General features: G+C 37.5%; 1 protein-coding gene across 3 annotated transcripts; it reads left to right on the forward strand.

Moving 5' to 3' along the window:
- The first annotated feature begins 4,359 nt into the window (after window positions 1-4,359).
- LOC103712214 (phosphoglycerate mutase-like protein AT74H) lies at window positions 4,360-12,432 on the forward strand. 3 transcript variants are annotated; one of them, XM_026806621.4, is made up of 5 exons: window positions 4,360-5,042; window positions 8,646-8,765; window positions 8,860-9,103; window positions 11,901-11,991; window positions 12,096-12,432. In XM_026806621.4, exons 1-5 carry the CDS (start codon window positions 4,601-4,603, stop codon window positions 12,117-12,119), a joined length of 921 nt encoding a protein of 306 aa, XP_026662422.3. In that variant the 5' UTR covers window positions 4,360-4,600; the 3' UTR covers window positions 12,120-12,432. The 3 variants fall into 3 exon arrangements, with proteins under 3 accessions (XP_026662422.3, XP_026662421.3, XP_008796901.3); XM_026806620.4 differs by having other exon boundaries at window positions 4,374-5,042; window positions 11,901-11,981; XM_008798679.6 differs by having other exon boundaries at window positions 4,381-5,042; window positions 8,890-9,103; window positions 11,901-11,981.
- The last annotated feature ends 480 nt before the right edge of the window (window positions 12,433-12,912 follow it).

Below are 12,912 nucleotides of genomic sequence, written 5' to 3' on the forward strand. Positions count from 1 at the left end.
ATGAGTCATGACCAATTGTATGGTGCCCATGTTTAAAGGACAGGCAAGTATGGTAGAGGTTGGCCTTCTGTCCCCTGTTCAAATTTCCCCCCATATGAGAGAGAGAGAGGGCGAGAGAGAGAGGGATGTGGGCGGTGTGGTCCTTGAAGCCTATAATATTGTGGCATGGGCCGAGCAGTAGCATTCCTCTCTGTCTTTCCCTCCGTCGGGTAACGAGCACAAGAGTATGGAGAGGTTGTCTCCCCTGTCTTCTGTGCTGCTTGGGTGCCAAAATCCAGGATAGGGTCCCGTGGTCCATTGACAGACCAATTCATTTGGACAAATGACCAGAGAAAACCTCTCCTTTATAAAAGGAAAGAGGTGCAGAAAGTGCCCTCAGTGCTGCCAAGTAAACCTATCTGTCTAATAATAATTGACAGCAGTGTATTTGTACATCTCATGACTCATGAGAAAAGTGGCACAACTATCTAGAAAAAAAAATAGAATTTAGATCTCAACACCATGTCTAACTATTCTAAAGGAGAGCTTAAGAATTATCAAAAACTGAAAAAAGGGGGGAGCTTGTGATTTTAAGTCTATTTCCTTGTGGAAAATTAATAAAATCATGGTTGAAAATGACAAAAGCAGTTGGCCATATTTAAACTTTCAAGCAACTTCTGTTTATTATTATGATGGTGTCATGTGGCAGTCAGAATAGCCAAATTTTGGTAATGTTCATTGGTTTTAACTAATTCATTTGTTCCAAGATATTTGACATCATTAGTGCGTCTGCAGTGGCTATCATTGTACGTGAACAGCAGGCTGCTCAAAACCATGAAAGAGAGGCTCAAAATATCCTTTTCTTCAAAGGAAATATTCTTTAGCAATAACTGATAACCTTCTTCTTTTTCCCATCTCTTTAGCCAAATGAACATTTTAATCTCTTCAATCTACTATCTCCTCCTCCAACCATTCCTCTTAATCCGTCTCTCTAAACTTTGTATTACCTTTATTCTTTTAATGAAGTGGGTGGAATCTAACTCCTCCTTTTTTTAAAAAAATAATATATTTTTTACAGAAAATTATGGTTCTTCATAACCACACAACCGTAAAATTCAAATGCATTCATGTTCATTAAACATATATCAATTTCTATCAAATTTTAATTCTTCAGCAACAAGAATTGGTGTAGGTGAGTATGCAAGTATTTATATTGTGTTATGTTGTTGCGTTCTTAACCTCTTTCTCCATATGGCAGATTGATCCTCTTTTTTTTTTTCTCAATATCAAGCCAAAGATTTGGTAGCTGGCTTGCAACCAAAGCTAATACACTTGTCACGCCTCATGTTGTTTATATTGCTATTGGAATTGTAGACATAGTTGGGACTAGTACCTTATGGTTGCCATCTAAATCACATCTTGCTTTTGAAAAGATAAAATGGTCCAAAAGATGGAAGATTCACAAATCTTCTTTCACTTATCATGACATTGGCTCACATTAACACGTAGTTCTCTCGAACACCTTCGCTTTACATCAAGGATGCATGAATTGCATATGGATGCCCATGCCGATGGCACGTGGCCTCGAGCATGCGCTTTGGCAGAAAAGAAATGGAAGAAAGCAATGGAGCATTGGTGGTAGATAGCACTTTTGCAACAGAAGATGACAATGAGTATATAAAAATACAAAGGTCATGACGAATGGGCAGGAGAGAAAAGCTGGGTAAGAGTATGATTGTAGAGGGGAACATGAGGGGTATGAGCACTATAGTATGTTGCTGAAGGAAAGGGACAGCCCCGTGTGGGTCATCAGTGTCGTTTCAACAAATACTTGACGCATGGCCGAATTAAGGGGAGGGGGCTGGGGAAATGGGCAGTTTGGGCCCGGGCGGACACGGGGCTTTTGGGGCTTTTTGGCGCGGGGCGAAGAGGTTTTCCCCGCGGCGCCCGTCCGCCAACGGCCGAAAGGAGTGGGCGGGCAGCCCTTTATTTTATATATTGCTTGTTCCCATTGGATTTTGGGCTTAGAATTTAGAGGATTGGAGGGTGTGGGGAAGGTGGAGCTGTTCATGTTCTTCTTCCAAACATTTGGTAGGAGCCAAAGTAGGATTGGGTCCCAAAACACAAGGGTTATTTTTATTTTTTTAATCAACAAGTGGGGCCTAATGGGATGGCCAAGGATATGTCACTCACTGAGTTAATTGAGAATGTGATATTTTTTCAAATAATAATGGTGTACTATTTTGAGATTCAAGATATCAACCGTTGTAATATTTTCATGGTGCAAGCTCGATTTGAAATTAACTTTGAGCTTGCAATCAAGTTCGATTTGTTTACCATTATTTTGACCTAGTTTAAGCTTAATTTTAGATCACGTCAAATATGAGCTCAATCAAGCTACTTGATATTCCTAAGCTGAGGTGAAATCAATTCAAGCTTGATTTCAAGTATGGTTCAAAACTGAACTAACATTTGGTTAGTTCAAGAGTAAACAAATCGTGCATACTGAAATCTTAATAAAATGTTTCATTATCTATATAGTATATAATAAATAAAATAAATATGTCTGAACCTTTTTCAAGTCGAGCCTAATCATGCTAGGTTATTTTTAGCTTGGCTTGAGATTACCTTAAAGCCTATTTTTCAAGTTCAAGATTCATTTATTGAACTTAAGCCAAACCCTCACAAACCCAAGCTGCAAGCAAGCACAGAAAGATAAGATACATTTTAGTATTAATAGATACAAGAGAATTATATTTTCTCAAAAAAAAAGCAATATATTAATATATTATAAAGGAAGGTAGATGCATGCTCTCATATCTACCACACATTGTTCAATTCATTTGACCTCTACTTTGGATCTTCTCATATGGTCCCCTTGCGATCTCCTTTTAATGGCTATCATGATATGGAATATATCTTTCTTTTTCTCCCCTCTTTTTGTCACATATCCCATGATTATTTAACTGGATCCATTGAATTTGGAGACTAGTGAATTCTGTGGTTCTCATGAGCCATGGGGACCAACTTTAGTGTTCTATCTTGGTAGCAACAGTTTCCATGAGAGCATGGTTCTACTCCTCGTGAATCGCAGCTACTTCTGCCTGCATCTACTTTGATTATTAACATATGCGACCAATAATTTAGGAGTGAGATTGTGGCACTTAAATTTCAGGAGAGGTGTCAGCCAATGGGAACCAACTGCCAAGCCATGAAGAGCTGGGTGCAACTCAAGAGGAAGAAGGTATTATTTGATCACAACTACACCACAAGTATTACCACATCCATGCATCCCTTGGAGTTTGGGCAGAGAACCCAACATGGAATCTCTATTTACCTATAATTTTGAGACCATCCATGGTTCCATTTCATCTTTGTTTTGAAGCAGAATAAATTCTACATGCATCATTTTAAGATCATGTGCTTCCTCTTCCCTCAAGAAGAAGAAGAAGAAAAATAAAAATGAAAGAGAAATCCTTAATAAAGCTGAAGATCTTGACAAGTAAACCAATGACTTCTTGCTTTTTTTTTTCAGACTACTTTAATTCCTTAATAAAAATGAGCTTACCTCCTCATTTTCTTGGGATGGGGGGCCAAAAAAAGCTAAATTCAAGTTTGGCAAATAATATTCTTTACAAAATAATGAGATGGAAGACTTCAAAACCAATTCTTTTCCTTGGTAGATCTAGAGGGAATACCTCTTTTGAAACTTTCAACAAAGTAAAATCCTGCAAAACCTGTCCGAGCTAAGTTGTGGATCTTGATAAATCTCCAAGTTGTAAATTCATCACTATCCTCTATATACTTGATAAACAAATTTGCCACCCAGTCAACTTCCTTGAATGCATGAAATACTTGACACGCATAGTTTGCTATTATACCACTAAACCACCAGATCCTATCAGAACTCAGGCAAGCATATAGTGTAGAGCATTAGCTGAATATCCCTATATGAGAGATGACAGCAACTTTTAATGGCATTGTGATTACACATTGAAGATACGAAGTAAGTGAGCAGAAAAAGAGGAAGAAGAGACGATTCGATCAATAAGGTTGCACTTTGAAGATTAGCATGCAAATAAAAGTAAACTGTATTGAATAATCCTTCATCTGGTGGAGACAATTCTCTTAAAATTTTTTTATTAATAAATCAAAAGGCTACCATTTACAATATGATGTGAATATTTATAGGATATGGTGCTTTAACCCTAATTCGGTTATTAAACTCGACAGAGAATCATATTTGAAATAGAACTCAACAATAAAGAAACATATCAGAATTATTCTACTACAAATATGAAAATATTAAACCAGCTCATAAGCTTGCTCAAAGTCTCACGGGTTGACCTATTTTCATCTCTTGGTGTCACTCCATGCACCTAGCTCGGAGCCTTCATTAGGGCTAAGGTTGTCTGGATACACCAATCCGATGCAGATGGATCAGAAGTCTCCACGAGATCCAAACACAGCGAGAAAACAAAGGAAAGAAATAGACCTGTGGGTTCTCAAGCATCCTACAAAGAAATGATAGGATATCTCTATCCCAGATAAAATATCCTATCCCTACAAGACTATGATAAACCGGGATAATACTATACACACGGCGATCCGATAACCGCCCATGGTGGCCCTCCTGGCCTCGTGGCCGCTCCCTTCTTCCTCCTCTCGCTTCCGCTGCTGCGAGGACTCTCTCAGCAGCGGCAGGGTGGCGCCTCCGAGCCGGTTCCCGGAGCGGGCGGCGGCGGCGGGGACCGTCCCGCGGCCGCGGCGCATCATCCTTGTCCGCCACGGCGAGAGCGAGGGGAACGTGGATGAGAGCGTCTACACCCGGGTGCCGGACCCCAGGATCGGGCTCACAGCTCGAGGGTGGCAGGAGGCGGAGGCGTGCGGTGTCCGGATACGGGAACTCGTCTCTGGCGACGGCGCCGACGACTGGAAGGTCTACTTCTATGTCTCCCCCTACCGCCGGACCCTCGAGACGCTCCGCGGCATCGGCCTGGCGTTCAAGCCCTCCCGAATCGCTGGGGTCAGGGAGGAACCTCGCCTCCGAGAGCAGGATTTTGGTTAGTATTCGACGATTCCTCTTTCTTTTTTCTTTTTATTTTTTTTTTGTAAGTTTCTTAAGTGTTTGTTGTTGCGATTGAGCACATTACAATGCGAAACTTATTATATTGGTGAAATTTAGGATTTGGATTGCAATGGCATGTTTGGGTTGTGATTATCTACCAGGGGATTGAAGAAAGTTTGCAGCTTTGTTAAAGTCCAATTTGCTTTTAGTTGTTTGAAATCTGTAGGTTTCATGATTTATGGTGGCGAGCGTAACTGAATTTCTATACCGCTGATGCTACGGTTTGGATTGAGAATCCGAGAGGAGAGAAGAGAAAAAAAGAGGAAAGAAAATGCTAATTTCTCGTGTGGTTAGGAGAGGAGGGAAGAGAATTCTTTTTTCACGTTTAATTAGAAATTTAAGGAAAGAAGAGATTTAAATTCCCTCATTTGGTTAGTAAGCTAGGAGAGAAGAGAAGAGAAATGGAGAGATACATTTTCTCTCCAAACCCCTCTTTTAATTTCTCCGAGAGTGGAGAGATTTGGAGAGAAAAGAAAAACTCTTTATCTTCTCTTATTTTCCATTGTCCCAAGTTCTTTTCTTTTCTTTTCTCTTCTCTCGAGTTCAAGATTCTGTTCATCTGCTTACTCTTCTCTTCTCTCGTTTCCTTTCCTCTATGTATCCAAACAGGGCCTTAGACTTCAAGATTCTCTTCTTTTCCTTCTCTTTTTCTCTCCTTTCCTTTCCTTTTTTTTCCCATCTTCTCCTCTATGTATCCAAACTGGGGTTCAGAAGCTGTGGAGGAAACCTCAGATAATGGAGGGGGACAAGGATATTGAAAACACTTTGACTTATGGTTAACAGAAGTTGAGTTGAGGCATGAAGAAGCTCAAATGATAAAACAACAGGAGGCAACCCTAATACGGAACCCCCTTGTTACTTTCTTGTTTTAGTACAATTTGATTCGTTCCTAGATCAAACTTAGTTTTTTACGATCTCAGATTTATAGAAGTCTAAATAATTACAGTTCTTTAATGGATTAGCACCATTTCTTTCAGTGACAAAAGAAATTAAAAAAAGAAAAGAAAAGAAAAAGAGGATACAAAAGAACAGAAAGCAATTTAAACATGCAGATGAAGAGGGAAATAAATGAGGATGAGCCTTGGCACAGTGGTAAGGTTTCTCCAATATAACTTGGAGGTCATGGGTTTGAAACACAAAAATAGTTTCTCCACATGCAGGGTAGGATTACTTACATCTGACCCTCTTCAGGCCCCGCAATAGCGGGAGCCTTGTGCACTTGGCCTCCCTTTTTATGAAGAGGGGAATATAGATGGTGAAACACTTTTCAATTGCCACAACAAAATATGGTATCCTTTACGAAAAAAAATGGAGACAAGCAGGGCATTTCCTAGTGATATGGTGATGGTTACATCTAACCAAAGAAGCAACTTAGTGATTGCATCCTTTCTTCAGGTTAATTAATAAAACCAGTAAATTAGGTATTTTTGTAACTTGTTCTCCCAAGGAAGAGTTGAAATCAGATTAAAGGTCTTCTTAATAGGAATAATTTTATGAATGGTACTTTGAGTCTATTGTGTCTTAGGCAAATCCTGGTAAAAATTAACTTTGTTTGAAATGCATCTTTTGATAGTTGAACCCTCCATGAGTTGTTGTGATACCTTTGTTGTGGTACCTCTCTCTCTTTCTCATTCTCTCATCTTCATCATCTTCCTCTTAATTATCTTTGTAGAAAAATGAGGAGAGCCGAGAATACACCCTGCCAATCATGGGTTTGACACAAAGAAGGTGACAAATTGCTTATGCGTAGAAGTAAAGATCTGGAGTTTATTTCATATTTCATTATTTCATCTTTCATTATTTCATATTTCATTATTTCATATTTCAATCACAGTCTGCAGGTCTGATCTGATTATCAGACCGAGAAAAATGACCCCTCTCCTACCTGTTGATCTTAATTTCTAATCCCTTAATTTTAAGGTATCCACATCTTTTTCAAGCGTTAGTCTCTGGCATCTTTTTCTTTGCTCTTTTGATTTCAGAGAAAAAAAGTTAAAAACAATATGGAACACATTCAGATCCAGAAAGCAAGATATGGAATCTTTGAGCTGCAAAATTGTGACCCCTGAATGATGGGTGAAGTGTTAGAGAAGAGAGAGGTTAAATTGTAGACAACTTTGAGAAAATCATGAGGAGTGACATGAAGAAAGTATTCATTTTCTTGAGAACTTCTCTTTTGGTGGGTGGTATTAATAAAAAATGATCCATAAATATGGGATATTGCTTACTCTTGGATGGGTAGCCTGTTCCTTATATATGTACTAGTTAACTGTTCCCTTGTTTGTATCTTGAGTGCCTAATGAGTGTTGTGGCATAAAAAATCATAATTTAATTTTTTTGATGGCTATGAAACAATGATTAAGTCCATCTACAATTATTTTTTGATTGACAATGGATGCAAGGCCAATGAAATATTTAACTAGCAAAAAGCTTGAGTCCGACTTGTACAAGTTTGGCTTCGGACCAAGTTTGAGCCCGATCTATGTTAGTGATTATTTTGTGACTCTATAGGCTCATGTGAACTTCTAGAAGGTTTAAGGGCTGTTCCAACTCACACACCAATACCTATTTTGAGTGAACCCTTGGAAGAAGTTGTCAAAAGGGATACTATCTCGTGCTGCCACTTGGACTCTTTTACAAAGGTTAATACTATATCTTCTAGACTTTCTAAGGCTTCAGAGTTCATGTGAACTCCATGGACTTTAGCTAAGGAGCTATCCCATCAAGATGAAGACAATATAGAGTAAAAGATAAGTAGTGGACTCTTAAACTCCCATGTGGACACTAAATGGATGAATATGGGCTCTAGAATTGCATCATGTAAGATAATCCACATCTCTTTAGAATAAGATAAATTGATTTGCTTAGCACAACTATCAAACTTTTTCTTGAGCTTGGATTTGCTCTAGATAAAGGATGGAACTGGGGGACAAGAGGGACATAATTTTGCATACAGGGATGCTGTGGAAGAGGTTCTCTAGTGCTGTTCCGGGATCTTTGGCGACGTGTGCAGAAGGTTGGAAGCTTTGAATGACAAAGAAAACCAAACAGTGCATTGTAGACTTGATACAGCAGCACTAAGTCTTGTTTTATTTTATCATGACGTACAGAAGCCGCTAAATGGCCTATCCATGTAGTGATTGATCTTTCAACTTGTAACACGATCGTGTATGATATACAATATTTTATTTATGCAATTATTGTGATTTCTATATGATGGATGAAAATGTTTTTCTTTGTTTAATTTTTTTACTCTTATTAATTAAATAATAAAGAATTCTTATAGATCTTTAATCGCGCGCAGGTTGGGGGGGGGGGTATGTAGAGGTAACTACAATGGCTATTTTGTATGGCTATTGGAAAAATTGGTCTCCGGATTTTTTTTAAAAAAATCTTGATTTAATAATCAGGATGAATGAGTATTTTACATATTTAAAGTCCCATGATTAGGCTCAAATTTGTCTTCGCAATGAGTCAAAAAGTTTATACAAAGTTTCTTTGATTGATCTTATCAAGCACACTTTTTGTTGTGAAAAAGGAAATTTTCAAGACAGGGAGAAAATGCGAATTGAGAAAGACATTCGTCTTCGCTATGGCCGTTTTTTCTACCGTTTTCCCAATGGGGAGTCGGCTGCTGATGTTTATGATCGAATAACAGGTATGCCATCTGCTCAATTTTAGCTTTTTTGGATTTTCCGAAGCTTCTGAATTTATTCTCTGACATTGCTGGGCTATTTCTCTGAGTTGCTCAGCTTCATATTTATGCAGTGTTACTGCTACAGGCTTTAGGGAGACCCTGAGGGCGGATATTGACATTGGCCGCTTTCAGCCTCCTGGTGAACAATCACCAAACATGAACATAGTGATCGTATCACATGGCCTGACTTTGCGAGTTTTTCTGATGAGATGGTACAAGTGGACTGTAGAGCAGTATGAGGGCCTGCATAATATTGACAATGGAGGAATGCTGGTTATGCAAACGGGTAGTGGTGGAAGGTACTCACTTCCTACTTCATATGGAATCAACAATTTTATTATGTACTGCTTGTTAGAATTTCTTATTCTAGTACCTGCTAAAAGTTTTTTGTTCATTCTTTAATTTTAAATTGTGCCTCAGCAATTTGAACTGAAGTACGAAAAATAAATAACCTAATAAATTTTACTAGTAGAATATTTCTTTCTTTTTTTTTCAAAAGTGAACTAAAATCATCAAAGGTTCATGTTAATGTTCTTGCATATATAAAAACTTTTTGATTTGAATTGATCTCATACAGAGAGAACAAGCCTTATGAATTCAGCTAAAAATCACGACGAACAGTTTTCTTGCCTTACAATATTTTCTAGAAATACTTGTCTTTCATCAAAGAGTGGAGTGCAAGCATTTATTGGTACAAATATGATCATGATTTTAAGTGTGATAGCTTATCATTGTGAATATCTACAAACTGCTAATTGAATGATTAGCAAGCACTGCTAACTCATTCTTGAGATGAGATAGACAATTTGAAATGGCTGACTTCTTTGTGCTTCTCACCGGCATAAAAACCGGATTGAGAAGGTTGGAAGGGTTGTGGAGTTTGATACTGTCTAAAAAATGCCAGTAAATACAACAGTTGCAGCATCTTTAACTTATTGTTTGTTTGAGCACTTGAATCCAATCACCAGTTGTTGGAACATTATGAAATTGGACTACAATGAAGATACAAAAACATGTATACACACAAAATGTGTACCTGGATCACCTTCTTAGGCATCATTAGTAGCAGCAGACAATTGTTAGCTAAAGGTGCAGAAGGGTATGGCAGCATATGATGTATTGTCACTTGAAGTCATTCTGAAATATGCTGCAAGATATCTTGGAACTTGGGTAAACAATTTATTTATTTATTTTTGAATTTCTTTGGGGAAAGGTGGTGTCCAATGTTGTTAAGATCGGTATCAAGTCATAATTCATAAAGGGTTATGGATCGGATTGTGAATCTGATTGAAGATTGTAAGGTTTTTTCTGATTTTTTAAGAAATTTCTAAATATAAAAGAAACATAAAAATTTAGATACAAGTCAAATATAAAGTAGATGAATGGAGAATAAAAGAACTATAGTTTTCACGAAATTAGGACCATACATAGTTTATCTAATGAAACAAATGTTCTGTTTGGTTATTCATGATATTCATATACTATATGTCAATTTAATTATCATTTTATGCAGAATGCTTTAGAACAAACACGGATAAGAACATGTGGATGTGAAATACGAAAACTTGCATCTTATTTTTCAACTTTATAGTCCAATAATGGACTTGCTAATTTTCTATTTGAGATATATTAGTGATAAAGTAATTTAAGAACGGCATAGTCAAATAAATTATAGAAAATGGACCTCCACATGGTTTAACATATAAATAATATAATCAAATTGGATCCTATGATCCAAGGGAATGTATAGTCCATCATATGGATCTAAATCCTGTGATCGTAAACTGATCCTGATCCAAGGATGGGATCTGGATAGCTCAGGGCCATTTTGATTTGGATGGCAAGATCTGGATTGCGAATTATAAGATTTAAAGAACATGGGTGGTGTCTTTCATTCAAGGACATATTCCGCCAAAATCAAATACATTAAAGGGTAGTTATGTTAAAGAGGGAGAGAGACACTTCTCCTCCACCAATATAGTTGCTAAGGTATGCAAAGGGAAACCCGCTTAAATTTGCAAAACAAAAAGACGTAGACTAGGCTTATCAGAAAAGAAATTTACCTTTGACATGCATAGGAAAATGAGGGGAACAACTGAATAGTCTTGTGAGGACAAACCACAACCACAGTTCACCAATCTCTAAGGATTACCTTACTTTCTCAAAGCAAAAATTGATTGCTCTTCCAAAAGCATCATTCAACTTATGCAATTTTTTTTTTGTGTGTGAAAATAATGGAGCAAGCGTTTGAAGTTCGTAATATATATTCTATATACCTTTTGGGTCTATGTCCCCATATAATCATGATAAGGTTTTGTCTTGACTGGATTTCCAGCCTGGTCCTGAAACTTGCCAGAGTTTGTGCTTTTCTGTCATAAGTAATTTGACATAATTCCTGCAAATCCTGATTTCACATGCACCAAAATCACAAGCCAGACTATGTGCAATGATGAGTATTGGGGATTTATTATCTTGTTTGATATGATGTTTCCTGTAATCATTCTGCCCATATGGGCACAAGCATTGCATTTGTTGCATCACTAGAATATTAACTTGTTTTTTTTGGCTTATAATGATTAATCGGCAATTTCAAGTCTTCAATCTAGTACACCCTTTGATCATTATGATCAGAAAAGCAAGGAATATGTGCTACCTTGGATGCACACATGCAGGGGAAAAAATCTGGATCAACATTTATGAAATAACGGATATGCTCCACAAGACAAGTGATTGCTATCAATTTGCATTCTCAATAAAATGTTATTCATATATTTGCAGCTGCGGATGTCAATAAAGTTGTAGATGCACTGGTACTTGGTGTGACCTCCCCCCCATCCTACTACCCAGAAAAAAGAAAACCCCTCTTATCCATGATGATGATGCTTTCTTTGAAATTAATTTAACTGAGTTGGCATACAAAATTCTGATACTATGATAATGATCCTTACCAATTTCTTATTTCTGATTCTGTTTCGTCCTTGGTTCTAATCATATTTCGTAACAAGCTGCACCCTTTAATTTGTGGTAAGGATCTGTAAGATGTGGAAGAAAGTATATTGCTAATAAATATTATGGTTTCATCTTTCATTACAACAGGTACAGCCTACTCGTGCATCACAGTGTTGAGGAGCTTCAAGCATTTGGTCTGTCAGAACCGATGCTAAATGATCAGATGTGGTACTGGATGGTAGCCTTATGCTTTATAGAGACGAGCTCAATGTTTAATGCTTAGTTTGATTCAAGGACATTAATGATCCTTTTTTTTTGTTTTTGTGATGGCTGTAACTGCAGGCAAAAGACTGCAAAACCTGGTGAACTGAATTATAATTTTTTGACAAATGGACCTGCGTTCTTTGGACATTTTTGACTGGAAATTTGGACTGTTTGGAAAGGAAAAAGGCCTACAGTTTCATCTGCAGCCATATGACTATCAAGCTTGGATCCTTGAAGCTTTGTCCGACAGATATTTTTCCCGCATGCACCTGTTCCTCTCAATAGTGATTGGAATTGCCCTGACAGATGTCTTGAAGCACAGAAATTCATAATTTTGTAAAGTGTAAAAAAATAAATGTCACGATGAGAAATGCTATAATGAAATCGTTGTTGCAGTCTAATGGTGTTTTGTATATTTTCTATGTATTTCTTTTTTTTTGTTAGTTTATGAAATTACCCCTGATTTGTATTTATTCATTAGCAAACTGTAGAGAAATACGGGAGGAAAGAATTTCTCCCAGTTTCAAAGGAAAACTGAGACTTGCGCCATATGCTCAGTGTCACTGCATGGGTTCTTTAAGTTCTACAAAATCCTACTATGATTAGTGCACTTGTAAACCTTTTTAATTCGTGAACTTTGCCTATAGTTATGCATCAGTTCTCCCAGATTCACTGGACTAGTTATTGTTGCTCTCAGAGAGAAGACGAGCTCTAATGCATTATGGTCTCTTGATGGTTACGTCGGAGACTTGGGTCTAAATTCCATTGCACTTAGCATTTCTCTTGGTTGCTCGCATTAGCTAATCACCAAATTTGAGAGATAAAACTTAGTTCTTATGGTGCAGCTTTAAAAAGAAGATCATGGTTTAGCTTTGGGCATCTTAGTTTGTGGCTA

Source organism: Phoenix dactylifera, chromosome 16 (assembly GCF_051530095.1).
Source record: "Phoenix dactylifera cultivar Ajwa chromosome 16, Ajwa_hap1_PhDact_Kaust_v1.1, whole genome shotgun sequence".
NCBI lineage: Eukaryota > Viridiplantae > Streptophyta > Magnoliopsida > Arecales > Arecaceae > Phoenix > Phoenix dactylifera.

Excerpts from the sequence above, each read along its gene's own strand:
- LOC103712214 (XM_026806620.4), top strand. The coding sequence starts at position 4,601 with ATGGTGGCCCTCCTGGCCTCGTGGCCGCTCCCTTCTTCCTCCTCTCGC. Across the intron at positions 8,766-8,859 it reads TGTTTATGATCGAATAACAG|CTTCATATTTATGCAGTGTT; the intron begins GTATGCCATCTG and ends TGAGTTGCTCAG. Across the intron at positions 9,104-11,900 it reads CAAACGGGTAGTGGTGGAAG|GTACAGCCTACTCGTGCATC; the intron begins GTACTCACTTCC and ends TCATTACAACAG.